This window comes from Micromys minutus (genome assembly GCF_963924665.1).
Source record: "Micromys minutus genome assembly, chromosome: 11".
NCBI classification, from domain to species: Eukaryota; Metazoa; Chordata; class Mammalia; order Rodentia; family Muridae; genus Micromys; species Micromys minutus.
In genome coordinates, this window is record NC_137980.1 from 35,691,979 (window position 1) to 35,711,132 (window position 19,154).

The window sequence follows — 19,154 nt, forward strand, 5'->3', positions numbered from 1 at the left end:
TGAACATAGAGAAGCAACCCCAATCTGGAGTAGACTCCCAGTGCGTTTTAGCATTCTCTTCTTCTATGTAACAGGCTGAATGGAGTCTTTCTTCCCTTGTACAGCTGTGTGCACCTGCAAGCATTTATTAAGGTTGATAAAGATGCTCATAAAACAGCACTCACTAACAAAATTAAACTTCTCCACTTGTTCTTGAAGGGATTAGGTCCAGGCAAGCATGGCATAAACCACCTGCACCCTCCCCAGGCCCTGTGGCTTGCCTCTCTGTCTTTTTAAAATTACTTAAGAAAGATCAGAGTTTCACCTGATGAGGAAAGCAAAGATCACAGGCCCAAAGAAACGTGCATGTTTGTAAAAGGCGACGGGGAGGATGAGTCTTGTGTTTCAAGTCACAGGATACAAGCTCAGATGTAAAGCTCAAGTTCAAGGGAGAAGGCTCCAAGCACAGAAGTTCTCTCCAGACACAGTGAGACTCAAACCAGGAACCAGTGGCCCACATGTGCAAGAGGATGAGGCAGAAGGACCGTGAGTTCAAGGTCAGCCTGAGCCACATAACACACACTAGGAAATTCCAGGCTACAAAGTAAGATCCTGTCCAAACAGAACAAGAGGCAAGAAGTCTGGATGAATTTACCAATCAGGAAAAATCCAGGGAACACAGAGTGTTTCCCTGAGCCTTAGAGATCTGAACACTTTTGGTGACTGTTGCCCAAAGAGCATCATTAACATGGAACTCCTCCTGTTAGGAAATCCAAACACCAACTTCCCAAGCCAGCCATGTGAGAGTTCACATTTGGCAACTATACAGACCACAGTGAGAAGTTTCAAGCCTGTTTTAAGACTCTGACCACATGTTGGAAGAGGAGAAGATTTTATTTTTAACATAGCAATTCAATCCTACTAGAAAGTAAAGATTAGCTTGTCTAATACAGCTGGGCATGTGGCTCCCTCTTCAATCCCAGCTCTCAGGAGGCAGAAGCAGGAAGATCTCTATCAGTGAATACAAGTCCAGCCTGGTCTACACAGTAAGTTCCACCACCCAACGCTACATAGTGACACTCTGTTTCACAACGAATAAGTAAATCCTAAGACTCCCAAAAGGTACTATGAAAGGGAATCTAAATGACTTGGGTGACTTTTCAAGAAAAAGCAAGGTGTAATGCAAGGAAGAATCAGCAATGAGCTGGACTTCATTAGAATTTGAAGCCTGTGGGCTAGGCAGGGCTCTGAAGAAGGAGTGCCTAACACTCAAGAAGCCCCGAGCCTGTCCCCAACAGCGTAAACAAACAAACAAACAAACAAGAAGAGAAACATCTGCCCTGCTGAGAAATATTGCCAACAGGATGGAAGGACAAGAGCCACAGACCAGGAGGGCTGTGTGTAAAAGATGCATATGATAAAGGCTCACCTGCTGAACATATGTGACGTTCAACAGCAAGGAAACATGCCACTGGGTTTAAAAATGGACCAAAGAGCTTCAGGCATCGCACTGAAGATGGCCAGAGGAGAGGGTTAAGAAAAACACAAACTGAAAACAAGGAGGTGTCAGTGCTGCCTTCCAGGCATGGCTAAAATCCAAATGGGAGGACTCCAGGGCACGAGGCTTCCATTGGCGTTTGGGGAACGTGATCTAAGCAGCCACCTTGAAAGACAGTCAGGTGTTTTTTTTTTTTTTTTTTTTTTTTTCTTTTATGGTTCTATTCAGTGTTGAACTGAGGGCCTTGCAAATGCTAGACCAGGACTAACTGAGCTGGGTGCCATCTCCCTGGTATTCCCATATTGTAAATGAACAATGTCCACCACAGAAGCAAGACAAAGTCCTTCAGAAGGAGAACACGATAAACTATGAAACATTCAGATGCAAATAATATTCCCTATAATAATAATAATAATGATGATGATGATAATGATAGGAAGGAGGAGGAGAAGTGATAAATCCATGGAAAGGTATGGCAGGAACCTGAACTCATAATCTAAGTGACAGTCACCATGCGGCATTCTGGAAAGAGCACATTACAGAGAGGGTGAACAAGTTCTGGGCAAACAATGAGCACCTGCCAGCTGCCAGCAGACCCAAGGACAGACAACAAACTTCAATGGGCAGCTGCACTGCTGGGGGCTCCCTCTGCTGCAAGGTCTCCCGTGAGCCACCACTGTCTACAGAAGTCATGTGTTATAAAAGAGGAGTGCCTGGCATGCTGCAGCCATGGTACACTCCCAACCGGCACTGGGACTCTGAATTCCAATGCACATGGGCACAGGTGCCCAGGGAAACTCACCGACTGTTTGCTACAGGAATCCCTTCTCTTCCTCTCGTAGAGCTCATGAAATCTTAGTTTATACATACACATCTTTCCTGTGTAATTTATCTCCTGGTGTGTTTTCAAGCCTTTGGAATTCACACTGCATGTACTGCCACACAAGTTACACACCAACCTGACATGTAATATACAGGGTCTCAGCCTTCCAGACAGAAGCTTAAGTTATCAGCCTGGCTGCAGCTGGAGACTACACAAAAGGCTGCATCAGTTTCCTCTCCTACAAACACTCCCTCTCTGTAGCCCTCCAAACAATAAGTGGTCACATTCACTTCAACCCTACAGAGAGCCTTCAGGCAGAAGCAAAGACTTTTGATGGATGTTGCTGGGACAATAAAGCAGTCCTTGAGGTCTCAATACAATAGACTTTGTACATGGGAAAATACATTAAAATTGGGAGACATGGGCCTTTTAAAGTCAAATCTGCTGTTTATGTTTACCCTGCCATCGCCAGTTTTCACTGAATACCAAGCCCTGCCTGGGGCACTGCCTGACGGCAATGCCTATGCTTGTTCCACTAGAATGGAAACCACAAACACATAATCCTGCCTCTTGTTCACACTGGTGGTCAGCACCGAGAACAATCCCAGGAGCAGTACAGCAGCTCAGCAAGGCTGGATGAGGAGGACCAGGCAGAGGACCCCAAGGCTGGGCTCTTTCCCAGGTATCCCCTGGAGTGTGGCTCACCTTTTAACCTCCTATTCTGCATGTTTGCTTCTGTTTCCATGGATTGCCCATCCATCACATCTAGGCCTTGAACAGGCCAGTGTGAGGTTTTCTATGCTGCCAAGTGTGCTACTAGCAGGAGCAAATATAAAGTCCTTTCATGTGTGTATTGTTCTCATGAAACGGTCTGTATCAGAAAGGGCTACTGTCAGAGCTCTTCAGTTTTTAAAGTTTCCTTCCTTCTAAAGACAAAGAAAGAACAGGCTTAGTGCACTTTCCTGTAATCAAAGGAGGCTAAGAGGGAAAGAGGGAGAGATTGAGGTCAGCCTGGGCTCCAAAGTGGGACACTGCTGAGGATGAAGGAGCGTGCGGAGCGGTATCAGGTCAGACAGCATGTTCACAGAGGGTCAGCTCTTCAACAACAGTGAACTCTCCAGTTGGTTTTCCTACATCTGCCCCTTGACTGATCATTAGTTCACACATTAATTCATTGCTTTAGAAGCATTGCAGCTTGGCAGTGGTAGCACACATCTTTAATTGTAGCACTCAGGAGGCAGAGGCAGGCATATGTCTGAGTTTGTGGCCAGCGTGGTCTACAGAGTAAGTTCCAGGACAATCAGGGCTACACAGAGAAATCCTATCTCAAACAACAACAATAACAACAGCAACAATAGGAAAAAAAATAAGACAGAAAAAAAAAAAACAAAAACAAAACAAAACAAAAAAAAAAAAACAAAGAGGACCACAGGCCTCACATGGACCCACAAGTTCACAGAGGCCCAGGTCCAAATCCAGAGTCCTAACCTCAGCAGCTCATACAGTGTCCCTGGCAGCCAGGAATGACCTGGAGGCAGCTGTCCTATACAGTTCTGGCCAGCCTGGGTCTGGTAATGCCAAGCAGGGCACCGTGGCTGTGAAAGACTATACCCACCTTGTGCAGATGGTAGTCAGCCTGGCGCAGATAAACCTTGCCCTTGATGAGCAGTGAGTGGGTAGGGTCCTGGCAGGAGGAGTCCCTGTAGTAAAACTGGTAGGCTCGGAAGAGATGGTTGGAGTAGAAGGTGTAGGAGTGAATGAAGAATTCTGGTCCTGGGTGAACCTGAGTTCAAGGCCAGCCTGGTCTACAGACTGAGTTCTAAGACCATCCAGGGCTACAAAGAAAACCTGTCACCAAAAAACAAAAAACAAAACAAAACAAAACAAACAAAAAACCCAAAGAAACAAAACCCACTAAAGCATCACAACCACTATGTTTGAAACAGTACAGACTGAAACCCAATTCCATGGCTCTTATTTTGAAATAATCACATAAAGAACCCTACATATAGACAAAAATGTTTCAAAGAAATTTTAGACCCAAAGTATTCTAAACTAATAAAGTACCCTCCTCAATATCCTCAGGAGACAGGAGGCTGCCAAGCCATGTCACACCCATTATTACAGCGGAGGAATCAATACCCACAGCTGTCAATGACAGGGCCATCAAAGGGACCTAGGCCAACTTGGCAGAAGTAGATGACAACCCCCTACTGGAGGCTCACCTGATTCCTAGCTTCCTAGCCCCCTTAAGCTGCCTGCCTGTGGGTCCTCCACGGTGGGAAAACTGGAATGCAGCCAGCACTCTCTTAGCTTTAAAAGCGTGTGGTCAGACTCAGGAAGCTACCTAGAAAACACAAGGTGTCAGGCAGGAGGGGTGGCCCAGGAAACAAAGGAGCTGAGACTTTAGAGAGAATTCTTGTGCACAACACATGTACTACATCTTACTGAAGGAATATGACAGCCATTTCAAAGAATGACCTGTGTCTGTATCTCAGCTGTGTCTGAAAAGCATGTTGAGAAACACATAGCTCATAGCTAGCTGATGCAGAAAATACAGAAAGAGGCCACAAACTCCTCTGGTGAGTGAGGAAAAGCAGGAAGTGCGGGCTGGCAGCCAAGGAGTAAAGACACCTAAATTACTCAGTTTCACTTAGCTTACTACAGAAAGGTTTAAATTAAAGTTATCGTGCATTAACATATAGCTACCCTGCATCTGGGACTTAATCCATTATCTAGCTATTTCTATGTCTTCTACATAAAGAAACCTCCTGTGGCCAGAAGTGATGGCACATACCTTTAATTCTAACACTGGGAAGGCAAAGGCATGTGGATCTCGGTAGTCTGAAGCTAGCCTAGGATACATAGTGAAACCTAGTCTCAAAGAAAAGCTATGAAGTATGAGGTCCAGACTATGGAATGCTTCTGCAAGAAGGCTCATTCCCAGAACATCCTGTGGGTACAAAAAATTGTCCTAATTCATTGGCTATCCAAAACCAACAAACTTTAAGGCAATACTCATTATAATATAATTTATAAAAGTCAAAGTTCCTGCTTAGAACATATTCAGCACAGCAGTGGTCTCTGTAATTCTAGAACTTAACTTCCAACTTTGATAGTTGTTATCAGTATAAGAGATACCCTCGCCTACCTAATGATAGACATTGCTCAGATCAGTCTGGTGGATCACTCCTGAAATTATACTACTTGGAAGGCTGAGGCAGGAAAATTGCTTTGAGTTTTAAACCAGCCTTGACTATAAACCACACCCACACCACCACACCCACATCACGCACTCACGGGCGTGGGGGGCAGACAGACAGACACAGAGAGATAGACAGACAGACTTGGTGTGATATTCTGGGGTTTTCTAAATAAAAAAAATGGCTGCCTATATACAGCATAACCCTTTATACTTCTTTAGGACATCCATCAGGACAGACCCAATGCAAGCTGAATTTTATATATCCATCCCCAAAAGATCTTCAAAAAACAAATTTTCCTGAGCATAATCTTTACCCCATCAACTAACAAACATCTAGTGATTTTTCTCTATATACAAGACCAAAAATCCATATTCACTATAACCATATAGAGCAAGCCATTCCCTATAAACACAGTCTGTGTGAACAAAGGGGTCATCTGAGGGACACCCACATCAGAGGCTAGAGGGATTGCAAAACGAGGATCCCAACTTCTTTGGGTTGCAGCTACTGCAATACAAATAATGGCTCATGGTATATTCAATCTCTCGGGCTACAGGATTCCCCCTAGTTGCCCCTCTTCACTACAGACAGCACAGCCCTTTGAGAACATGGCTGGACTTCTGTGTCTCTACTCAACTGGACTTCTCATGTCACCAAAGTGAGAAAGGGTAGCATGTAGCTGGTTGGTTAGGGTGGATTCTGGTCTGGTTTCCCTGATACAGAAGAAACCTAAGTAGCCATTCCAAAGCTCTCCTCTCTGCTTTGGCAAGTATACTCATTCTTCAAGGCTCTGCTCAAACACCTTCTATTTTATAAAGGGTTAGGGAAGCCCTCCAACCAGGAGAGATTACTCCTTATTATTGTGCTCTAACAAGCTGCTGACTTCCATGTGTGTGCAGCCTGGGTCTAGCTTCTAGGCTTCCCAGCCTACTATCCATTTCCCATCTCTATGGGTATATTTCTTTACATTTGTACTTGTCACACGTACCCAACCTGCCTGAGACCCACTCTTCTCATGCTGCCCCTCCCCAAATCAGTTACTTTAGCTCCTATCACCAGGTTGCCAGCAGGTTCTGAGGGCTCCACCCTCAAGATAGTCAGAACCTGAGTACCTCTCAGCTTTCATTGCTGCTACTCTGGCCCATCATACCTGTCTTTCTTGTTCTGAAGCCCAGATTGTCACAAAGCTCCCACACCTAGTCCAAATCACCAGATATAACAGACAGGCTGTTTTAAAAACAAATCCCTCCAAATCTTCTTCATACCCATCACAGAACATTCTCATCTCTCCAGCAGTCTCCTCGTCTGTGCCCTTAAAAGCTCACCTTACCCCTCTGTCATTCAAGTTTCAAGGCTGCTGCTATTCCTTAACCTCAAGGGCTCACTGCCACCTCCTCTGCATTTTCCATTCCCATGGTCTAGAATATCTTCCCTCAAATATCTCAGGTTTACACCAGTTGTATATAGGTCAGCCTTTCAGCTCAAATATCACCAACTCCAGTGAAGTGGCTTACCTAATGCCCTATTTAAAATGGAGCCCAGGGGTCAGGATACAGCTCAGTGAAAGTACATAAGTCAACCATGGACAAGACCCCAAGTTCCATTCCCAGAACCACAAAATCTTTTAAATATTTTTAAATGTAAAAATAAAACAAAAATCTTCTTAAAATTTTAAAATAAAACAAAAATAAAAATAACTAAAACACATAAAAAATAAAAAGATAAAAACAGAGCTGTTCCTAAACCCTTTAACTCCTGCCTGTCTTCACTTAGCATTCATCTCCAGCTGACACCAGAGTCCAATTTTCCTCACTAGAAGACGAGTTCCATAAAAAACAAAGATTCCCCAGGGTGTCCTTCATAGGAGCAGAGGCATACTGCAGGCAGCAGGAATTGGCAAACTAATAGTCCAGGCTCTAGGTTGAACTCTTAAGCTAGAGAGATAGGCACTACTGCCTCCCAAGCAAATGCTAGAGATGAGACAACTGGTCTGCTGGAATGGAGGAGCCCATCCGGAACTAAGACTGGGAATGAGCATGTGACTGAGACCAACATGGACTGTCTCTAAAGTTCAAGTATGGCCTGAGTCTCGAAGTCTATTATAAGTTCTTCACACTAACTTACATTACTCTCCCAACACAGTTGATATGTGATACAAGCTTGAAGAAGCCAAAGAATGTTTTTGAATAGAGAATTTTCAAGGCCACATTTCAATTAAGGATTTTCTGAGCCAGGCCTGTAATGCCCATCAACCTAGGAGGCTGAGGTAGGAGCAGAAAAAGCTCAAGGCCTGCCTAGGCAGCTTAGAGACACTTGTCTTAAAATAAAAAGTTCCCTTCCCTCACAAAGGAAGGCTGGAGATGGAGCTCCACAGTATAGCACTTGTCTAACATTCATGGGAGCCTGTCAGTCCCCAGCACTAAAGAAAGGAGAGTCTATGCAACAGTTCAAAGTGTAACAGAAGCAGGAAGACTGAGAACACCGTGCTACATTCTGAAGGGTATGTGCAGAGAACAGACTGGTAATTTACTGACTGAAATAGACTGACAGGTGTGAGGAAAAAGGGAATCAAGGATGTTTGTCTAACTGGACATGAAAGCATTCCCAAGACACGGGATCACATACAGGGGTAAGAATCACCAAGGAAGGTGGGACAGGCTGAGTCTACAGTTTCCATGACAGCCAAAAGAGCCAAAGAACCTCCTGGAGCCACAGTAGTCAGGGCTGATTAGCCAGGTGAGGATGGAAAGAGAAGGGCTCTCTTCAGGGAAGGGCACCATGAGTACATATGGAACAAGGATGGAAGAGACAGGAGACAGACGAGGAGAGGCCTGGAGAAGAATCAGAGAGTAAGAAGCTCTGGGCTGAATACACTGTATCCAGTCAATGGACTGCACACAGCTGAGCACTGTGCCAAGCACAAGGCTAGGGGAGGAAAGAGACAGGCCCCCAACTCACACCAAACACCAAGGAAAACACACAGGGTCAAGTGTAAAGCCTCATACTGAAGCAATGAATATGAGAGAACAAGAGAGCGAGAGGGAGGGAGGGAGGGAGGGAAAGAGGGAGGGAGGGAGGGAGAGAGAGAGAGAGAGAGCCTCAGAACTAAGCAGGAGAGCAGGGAAGATGGTCTGTGTAGAAGTCCTATGGCCAAAGAGAGCACAGGCTGGAAGAGAGATGACACTGACCAGGTGGGAAGTGACAGCCATACTTTATCTGTTAAAGATTCAATTTATACTCTACTGGCCACCAGACAACGTTAACAAGCTTAAGCAAGATATGATCAAATTTGCATTTCTGAAAGTTGTGCCAATGTGGAGAAAGACAGGCTGGAAGATCTGTTAAGATAAGAGGCTATTAGTCAGCCAGAGCAAAACGAGCATACCACAGAGGGAACAAGGTAGAGGGGGCCATGGCAGTCGCTGTCTCTCTAGGCTGCTCAGTGAGATGAGGAAGAGATGAGGGCAAGGAGAATGTGGTACCAAGGGCATGAATGCTGCAAAAGGAAGAAAGTGCCCAAGTACCACAACAGTGGACACAACAGGATGTGCCTCAGGCTGCCCTGAACTCGCCACCAGCTTAGTTGTTCTGGGCACACCACATACAGAACCTTAAGTTGCCCTCTAGCCATAGGAGGGACCACTTGTCACCAAATAACTCATCTTGTCCCACTTCTTTGCTGAGAGCTCACATAGAAAGGCTCAGGGATCAGCTAGGAAGGACTGTGTTGCACCAGGAAGGGACGTTTACCTCAGACAATGCTTTCCGGGTGCACTCTTCCACTCACATTTATTCAATCTCTGCAAGCTGAAGAAGCCTCTATCATTCCAGAGTTCTGCTGACACCCAACAGGGGTTTGAAACCCCCACTCTCATACAGGGTTTCTGGGGGAGGCAGTTGTAAGTACTGAGAACCCTTACAGAATGGGCTGAACAAGGGTTGGTGCACATGCTGCAGTTACTAGCATCTGTAGGGTCAAAAGATGAACTAACATTAGGAAATTACACCTGAAGGAGTGGCAGGTTTCTAGCCACTGTGCTGAAGTCACATCAAAAATCTGGAAGGGGTTCTTGCTCTAAGTGAAAATGCAGCCAGGATGGATTTGTGCCTGCAATGCTCCCATCAAGACTCAAAAGACACAGGCTTTGTTTAAGTTGAACCAATCGACCTTTCTTGAATCGATTATTCAAGACTACCCATGCAAGTCTTGTACATAAATTTTTAAAAAAATAGCAGGGCTGGAAAGGTGGCTCAGCAGTTAAGAGTACTACGTATTCTTCAAGAGAACCCTGGTTTAATTTCCAGCACCCACATGGCAGCTCACAACTGTTCTGAAACTCCAGTTCCAAAGGATAGGACATCCTCACACAAATGTACATGCAGGCAAACACCACATAAAAATAAGTAAATCTTTTTAAGAATTAAACAAGGTAATAACTTTAAGATAAATTACTCCAATAGCCATTCCTTCATAGCTGTAAACTTTCCACGTCACTCTACAGAGAATGAAACTGTGTGAACCAGCACGAAAGAACTGTCAGCAGTGGGGTTGGGAGACACATATTAAATATCCTTTTAGAAAACCAATTTTGACCAGTGAGTATGTATTTTTAATATTGTATATAAATAATAAAAATTTTCTTATAAGACTATACATTTTAACAGCAGTGACTCCAGACACCCCATGCAGGGGGAGGAACCCCAAAGTACCCATGAGGGTCTGTTTCCAGCCAACAACAGCTTCTGTTTAAAGAGTGCATTTAGCATTTTGAAAAATGGAAATTCTAGGAGGTATTTACTACCACACCATTACTATTTAAGATAATGTTGGGATGACCATCAAGTTCAGTGAGCAAAGGTCTGTAAGCCACTCGTTTCTGAGGCACAGCTGCCCTGGTCGCCAAGGAAAGGCTTCAAAGAAGCAGTGAACACGGCCAAAGCTCTCTGGGTGTGATGTGTTGACCGTGCGTGGGCCTGGAAGGCCCTGAAATGACAGAAAACGAGACATACCGGCACTATAATGCACCCTTGTTTTAGTACAATTCAAGGCTCTTACTTTATGAAAGACTCCACGGCAAGCCCATCCTGACTAATGGAAGGCTCGTCTGTGTTCATCTTCTGTCATCTTGCAGACAGTAGTGACCCTTCCAAGCCAGGTCAGCCTTCAAATGGCAAAGTTTTTACTAAATGAAGAGACAGAACCGTCTGGGAGGAAGTTCTTCATCTTAAAACTCAAGTTGCTACTTCTAACATTCTCTGGAACTTATTCCCTAGTCCCACCTGTCATTTCCAACTACTAGCCGAAGACTGTAGGCGTGAAGTACATCTCTGTGGAGGAAAGTGCAATAATAAAATATGGTGTTGATACGGTGTAAGAGTCGGGTTCTTTAAGAAGCATCGGTTCAGACTTAATTACTTTGATAAGTCAACCCAGGGATGGAAAGTTAATAGGGAGCCGCCAGGCTGCCCAACACAAGCCCTTACAGAGAACCAGCCTGCTTCCAAGTACAAGGTCAAGGACTGCACAAACATTTTCAAGAAAAACAAGATAACAGAAAGTTACCTTCTAGTTCATTTCTCTCCTAGGGATAAGGTTTCAGAAGTAAGTAGTACTGTCAATGAAGATTTAAGTTTGACTCGAGCCCAGTAAACTTAATGCCACTTGCTTTTTTGATGAGCAAGCTGGTTAATAATTAAAAACATGAAGATGATCTATTCAGGATGGATTTAAACCACGGCCATAAAGAACTTTAAGCATGCTGCTGACATTTTGTTGTGCTGTAAAGCAGTCTGCCAACAGAATCCTGAAATGTTAAGGAAACCAGAGCTCTGACCCACTGAGCAAGCAGTGGAAAGGTAATTACTGCCAATGAGGACTATATCCTCTGGCTGGGAAACTGCTCGGATCACACCAACTCTACCACCAAGACCAATGAGCCTAAGCCTCTTCTCTCCATACAAAAGACAGTCTACGCACAACCTTAGAGTGCTCCAGTACCTCTGCCCAGGTACTTGAGCTGCTTCTGACTTCCCATATGTCACTGGCTTTGAACCAGCTTTTGCCAGAACAAGGCAAGGAGGCCTCAGACCTACAAGGGGCTAGTGCCTCAACCCAATGAGGGGCTTAGCTATCATTCCCAGCTATGACTTCAATAGAAATTGGGGTGGAGGACTGATTCCTAGACAATGACCCAAAATATACAAAACACCACACACCACAGGGGAGATCTGACAGAAAAGAAAGGAAAAACAAACCTTTGAGAGGTCGGAGGCAGACACAAGTCAGAGCTCCCAGGAGGATGAAAGAAGCGGTCAGACCCTACAAGGCCTAGACAGAGAAGAGAGAAGGGAACACTCCTTCCACAAGCTTCTGAAGTTTTCCACTCTCTCAGAAAGTACCCTCATCTGAGAGAACTTCTATTCTGACTCCATAAAAAGAGCACATAAAGATCAGGAGTCTAGGAGACCCCACATACTCAATGTCTTGCCACCATTAGCCTTTCTCCTCTGGGTGTTTACTGCAATGCAATGTAGCATGGTCCATAGAACTAAACAAAACACAGAAATGGGTGGGATATTTTCTTCTGTAATTGTGTGTGTGTGTGTGTGTGTGTATGTGTGTGTGTGTGTATGTACGTGCACATGAGTTGTTGGAATCAAACCAAGCGCCCACTACCACTGACCTATAGCAAACTTCAGCCGTTTTTGTGCTTGGTTTTATTTTATTTTTGTTACCTTTAAATGTAGTCCAATCTGATCATGAATTCACTATCTTCCTGCCTTAGTTTCTAGAGTACTAAATTACAAGCATGTGTCACCATGTCCGGCCTATAGCACATTTAAATTAACACATCACACAAAATTCCCAAGATTATGACCAGTACTAAGTCCCATGGCATCATCTCCAACTCAGTAAAAGATCCACGGTTCCCTTAACGACAAGTACTCTGATTAGCTCGTAAGTGTAATTCATTTAGACGAACCTCAGAAATCAGAGTCATTATTCTGGGTAACATGAAGGAGACCAGTTAAATCTGAAAGTTTTCACCATGAAATGAATTCCATTAATACAATGAGCCAATTTACTGGACCTCTCATTTTACTGTCTCAGCACTCAGCTTAAAGCAAACAAACCAAGAAACTGAACACCCCAGTTGGGCTTGGTGGTGCTGAATACAATCCCAGCATCAGGGAGCTATGGCAGGAAAACCAGTCAGTCCATACCAGCCTGAAAGGCTTAGTGAGATTTCATGTGCAAGGCAAGGGCTCCACACTCACACATGGCTGACACTCACAAGATCACCATCAAGTCTCCACACATCCCTGGACAACTCTTCCAGAGCAAGGACATTTGGACACCAAACCTCTGGACTATCTCCTTGGCAACCAGTGATGTTGGCTGGAGAAGTGTCACCTTCTTAGCACCACCACCAACCCAAAGCTAAGAGAGCAAATGGCAGCCAAGGTCACCCACGCTGAAATGGAAGAGCTGAAACAGTGGTGTCGCCTCCTTCAGAGGCAGTAGTGTGTGAGGGCTTCGGGGCATCAGCCCGAGGAAGGTCAGTCAAGTCATCACACTTAGTGGGTGTGTAGACCTGACTCTTGTGTACTAGCCAGTCTGGTCCTCTACTCTGACCTGCACTTCCTAACCACAGCATCCTTAAGAAGCAAGTACTCCAGCTTTTGGACCTCTATGGCCATGCCCCAACACTCCCACTTACTTCCCCCTGGCTGTCATTGGACATCTGTAGGCAGATTCAGTGATGCTCTGTCACCATCTGACCGCCCATGCCCTGGGAAGTTGTTTCCCCATACTCTCTGGGTCTTTTTTAATCTGCCCTCTTTTTCCCTGCATGCAAAGGACAGGTGGGTGTCCGGAGAACAGCAGGCGAGAACAACCAACTGAATTTGAATTGTCCTGGGTTCTGACACACGGAGTCAGACCAATGGGATAAATGTGCCATGTCACGGAGAAGAGCTTCAGACAACTCCAATAAAGTTATTTTGGCTACGGTCTTCCTTTCCCAGTTTCCCCCTCCAGAGAAGCCACTGAGAACATCACAGGAAGTCAAAGATGTCCCTCAAAAAAGTTAGATCCTGACAACCCCTTCTCCTAAACTAAAAATATGTTTATGTAAAAGTGCATTCAGCCTACTTGACCTTGCTGAACATCACAGCTCATCTCAACATGCTCTAGACTTACATCAGACTACAGGTGTTGAGTCAATAAAACCAGCACCGGGGATGCAGAGATAGGAGGATCATCTCAAGACTGAGGTCAGCCTGAATTGACCTCAGAACATGAAAACTACACGTCTCAAAAAGAGAACAGCAGTATGGCAGCTCAGGAGGCAAAAGCACTGTTGTGCAAGACAGGGCGGAGGGGATCTAAGTTCAATCCCTGGCAGCCACATGAAGGACAGAAATGATTCCTGCAAGTTGTCTTCTGAGCTCCACACACACACTGTGATACACATACACACATACCCCACATACAATACATAAATGCACAGGAAGTAAAAACACATGCCAAAGAGCTTACGCACGCCCACCACAGAGATGGACACTTTGTAGACATGGCAGGATGCAGACACACAAAATAGACAGAGCTATGGTTATAACCTGATGGCAGCTCACTGTTTTGCAGTCATGCATGGGATCACGCAACACCATACGTAACCTGGAAAAGGATCAGAATTCAAAGTTCCAAATAGTTGCTACCAAATGCACACCACTTTCTTGGCACTACTAAGTGGGATCCCGGCAAATGGGGGAACCTCTGATGAAGATGTACATTTAAGTGGATGCTTTTATTTAAAATTTTTGTATACGCGTCTGTGTGTTCACAAGTGCGCCAGGTTGCGCCTGTCGGAGGTCAGAGGACAACGTGCAGAAGTTGGTTCTCTCTTTTGATCCTGTGGGTCTCAGGGATTAAACTTAAGTCCTCAACCTTGGCAGCAAGAGACTTTATCTGGTGAACCATCTCTTCAGTCCAGTGTTAGGCTGCCTGAGGTTTGTGTTTTCAGGTTGACCAAAGGGCCTTTGCTTCCTTGTAAGAAGAGTCTGCACACTCTGAACCTGGAAGGCAAGGTGAACAGCCACAGCTTTGAAGCATTTCCCAAAAGTCTGTGGGTACAATAGCTAAGTGTCTGACCGCCTGAAATCAGAACTCAAACGTGACAAACAGGGAAGGGTTGAGATCCTACGCGAATTTCCAACAGCAGAGAAACGGGTGACTCTCAACCACCCAAAACCGTGAGCACCCACCGCGGGCTACGTGTAGGCGATACACAGAGGATCACATCAGCCAACCTAAAGTACACTTCCACAGAGTCCGGCTTCATCGTTTCCTTCTTAGTACTTACCACCGCCTGCTGCCATCTTGCTCACTGGTTGTTGAGCTTTATAGGCCTCCAGTGTAGTCTCATGACTTAAAACATGCAACGGAGCTAGGAACGGCCGGGCATGGACCCCCTTGCCTCCTGGCCCTTAACATTAATGAATGTAAATATACATACACACACACACACACACACACACACACTTGTGTGTATATACATATTTATATGTACCTGTATGTATACACACTATCTATAACATGCATATACATACTGGGCATACATATTTGTATAAATGCACCTTTTTAACCACCTGTGCATGCTTGCATGTATAAAGTGCACCCTTATACTCAAATGTATACAGAAAGTGTACTACACAGAAAGTGTGCACAGACTTTGTGGGCTGTAGCCCCGGCAGCTGGCTGCCCCAGGGGAGCTGAAGAGAAGGGTACACAAGCCGATTCCATGCACAGACTCCACATGCATGCATTAGGCGCCTGGTGCATGCGGGCCTCAGGCGGACAGTGTCCTGCCCTCAGGGCGCGTCCCTTCCGGAGCCGGCCGCTGAGTGACAGCTCCCGGGCCGGCCGCCCTCTTACCTCGGAACTTGAGCTCGTGCTGTGGCTCGAGGCTCAGGACCTGCTCCACCTTCGCCATGGTCCTCCCCGTCGGGGGCGGCGGCGCGGGCGGGGGGCGGCGGCCTGGGTGGCGGGGCACAGGGGCGGAGGGCGAGGCCGCGGTGCCGGGCGAGTTCACGGCACGCACGTACGTACGCACGCACGCCCCGACGCACGCACGCACGTACGCATGCACGTAGCAGCTGCCGGGCTCCGGCAGTGGCCAGAGGCTGGAGCGGTAAAAGGGAGATTGCGCATGCGCATGAGTTTCTGGGCCACTGCGCAGGCACAGTCCGGGCGGCAGAGGGCGGAGCTTCAGCGGAAGGGGGCGTGGTCTCTCGAGGCTTGGGAGGAGGGGCGGTCTCCAGCTAGAAACTGTTCAGTAAGAGCCTGCAGGGAGAACTGTTGTTAAGTGCTTTGCTTAATAATAATAATTAACAAGAATAAACTTTCACTTCCCCCACCCCGCATGTGTGGTGCCAGGCTCTACTGAGCCTGAATATAATAAAGTACTTATTATTCTTACAAACACAATGTTTACGGGTTAGTGATATGTGCCAGGCCTTGTGACAGTTCATAAATAACAATTATAAATATAATAAACTGGCAATTATTGTTTGCTTATTTCGTGCCACTCTGCTGAATGCTTTCAGTAACTGTCATAAATAAAAGCTATTCTGCATTCAGTGTTTACCAAACCGCAAAGCGCTGCACTGAACCGTTTGCTGATAGCATTATTTGTTTATGCAAGAAATATTTAGAAATACAATAACCAGTAAACGACCCGCTTCACACCTTGCTAGGACCTCAATGAGAGAATAAATAGTTACACATATAAATCACATGATTAAAAGTGACTGGGAGCCTAGCTCTATCTAATGCCCAAAATAAGCCCTGCATGCTCTTGTTAGCATGTGACATAGTACATTGTGTAACATATACTATGTAAAATAGACCTTAATAGCCTCCTCATAAAACATTTGTATATGGAGTAAACATGACTCTATATGGCAGGAATATCCATGTTGTTCATGCATTTCCCATGTTCTATATACCTGAGCTTATTTCTATAATAAAAGTTTTCAAGGGGTAATCTCTGTCTTTTAGCTTATGCATCTAGTCCATTTATACTTATTATATTTGCCAGTGTAACTGGATTTATTTCTGCTACCTTATGTTGATTTTCCTGTTGGATGTACTGGTTGTTTTGTTGTTACTGTTGTTGTTTGCCTCTCATTTCTTGCTCTTCAGAATTGTTTTCCTCTCCATCTGTTCTCTCCTATTGCTGCTTCAGCGTTTATTTTTTTAACGTGTATACTAGTTTTGCGAAAGTCTAGCTTTTGAGACATTTTTGTTCTACTCTCTTGAAGTTTAGGGACATCAGTTCACCTGCTCCTCAATTATACTCCCTGTTGTACTTTTGAAGGAAACACATTTCTCTCAGCCTCCATTCTGTGTTTTGCCACACTGCCTCTGTGTTTGTCTAACTCTGTGGGCTTTCTAAATATGTTGACTGAGTATCTTTTATCAAGCGCAAAGCTTTTCAGTCAATATTTTCCTTACTTTTATTCTTTGTTGTTGTTGTTTGCTTGTTTGCTTTTCAGACAGGATCTTTTATATTCCAGTCTGACCTTAAAGTCACTATGTAGCTCAGGATAACCTTCATTCTCCTGCCTCCACCTCCCAAGCAAGGAATTCCAGGTGTTAGCTTTCACACCCAGTGCATGCAGGGCTGAAGCTGGTGCTAGGCTGTATGGAAGCCAGGCACTACCAGCTGAACTATGCCTCAGCCTCTAATTCTCTGAAGTAGGGGCTCACTGTGTAGCCATGGCTAGCTAGAACTCACTGTATAGAGACCAGGCTGGCCTCAGGTCACTTTACTTTTATTGTTGTTGTTGTTGTAAATTACACCTAACACAACACCTCCCATGTGCCATTTTCAAGAATCTGGCCCAGTAATACTGACCACTTTCCTGTTTGCCTGTAACCTATTGGCTCACCCATCCCAAACATTCATCTTGCAAAGCCGAAATGCCAAGTCTCTTAAACAATACAGCTGCATTCCCTCCACAGCCCCAGCCCTTGGTAGTCATCATTCTGTTTTCTTTTCTTTTCTTTTTTTTTTTTCTTGTCTCAAGTTGATTTGTAAAAACAGCATAGGACACTGGTCATTTGCAATAGTGTGTAGGTGGGTGTCACAGCAGTCTGTCTGTCTGCACTTTGGCAGGATCCTTCTCTATGGAGCCTTCACAGGGGCCTGGGCACCTTTAGGGGCCTGAGCTGGAGCCGAAGCCTGGGCCTTAGCTGGAGCTGTGGCCTCTGCCTTGGTTTGAACCTTGGGCTTTGGGTGGCAGAGCCTACGACCCTTGGGCATGTGGCTTCGAATCCTCTTCCCAAGCTTGGGGTGAACAATGAAAGCCAGACGGCTGAGTTTGTGGCTGGGGCCCTTTGGCATCTTGAGCTTGAAGGCCTCAGGCTTCACAAAGGCCTTGATGGCCTCTGCGCATGCTCTCACTGTCTTTGCATTCTTGGTCTGCATCTTCTTCAGGCCTTTCTTGTTGTGCTTCTTGGCAAAACACATGTTCCTCAGGAACTAGGGGTCAACCCCCTTAAGAGATTCGTGTCTTTGTGACTGGGGTTTCTTGATGCCATTCCCGTGCCATTTACAAGACTGGTTGTGTGTGGTGTGGTTCTTAGACTTGGCCATGTCTGCACGGTAACCCACGGTTCCCTCAGCGCCTGGGACCAGAAAAGAAAGAAAAAGGCCTGCAGTGCAGCACGGGAAATAGAATCATTCTGTTTTCTGTCTGTGGATTTGAGTGCTCTGGGTACCTAGCAAAAGATGTGGGTCACAGTTTGTGACTGAGTCACTTAGCACTGATATCAGAAGAGGCTGGGGTGGGAGCTAAGGGGATGTGGGAAGGAGGGAAGGAACCGCTCACCTCCCTGGGACATAATTTGCTTCTCTTTCGGACTAAAAGTCAACATTCCTCCACACAACTGATCATCCATGAACAAAGTGGTCCTCTCCACAGAGGACTAAAGGAGGTAATTATTCTGATGCTAACAGAAATGACCGTGGTGATAGATGTTGCTCTCCCCAAATTCCATGTTCCGGTGAACTGGTAACCCTATGGACATTTTTTATATCAACAGAACATAAAGTAATACTTTTCAAATACAGACATGAGGACATCAGGTAAGTGGGTAGCAGCAGAGTGGGGGAAAATCTATCTACCATAGATATCATCTGATGGCATTCTTGGCCATTTGATTGGTAAAACCTAGGGGTCTGTTCTAGTGGTCACAGAAGCTGTTAGGTCAGGTGAAGAAGGCAATAGACGGTTGTCAGGAGGCATACCATGTCCTGTGGTGATTGGCTCAGGATCCGAAACCTTCCCACCTCTCCTCATCACTGAGTGTTTGCTCAGTCAATCGGCCTTGGGAGATACAGCTTTTGTGCAAGAACTCTGGTTCACATGATAAGAGCCAAGATAGCCAGAGAGTTAAGGTGCGTTTCCCTGAAGGCACCTCAGACAAGGATTTAAAAAAAAAAGAAAAGAAAACTAGCAAAGGTGTGTCCTTTGATAGAGGCACCCCTCTCACATACCGTAATTGGAAGTGTGGACCTCAGATGGTCCCTTACAGCATCACTGATCCCTTACAGCATCACTGACACAAAGCACAATCCAA

The 19,154-nt window shown here is 45.4% G+C and overlaps 1 protein-coding gene across 1 annotated transcript in view; it reads right to left on the reverse strand.

Moving 5' to 3' along the window:
• VAPB (VAMP associated protein B and C) overlaps positions 1-15,643 on the reverse strand; it is a 40,160-nt gene extending 24,517 nt beyond the window's left edge. Inside the window, exon 1 of the mRNA XM_080925688.1 lies at positions 15,444-15,643. Coding sequence (XP_080781814.1) covers positions 15,444-15,501 — 58 coding nt within the window. The 5' untranslated portion in view covers positions 15,502-15,643. The remainder of the gene's footprint in view (positions 1-15,443) is intronic.
• Between the last annotated feature and the right edge of the window lie 3,511 nt (positions 15,644-19,154).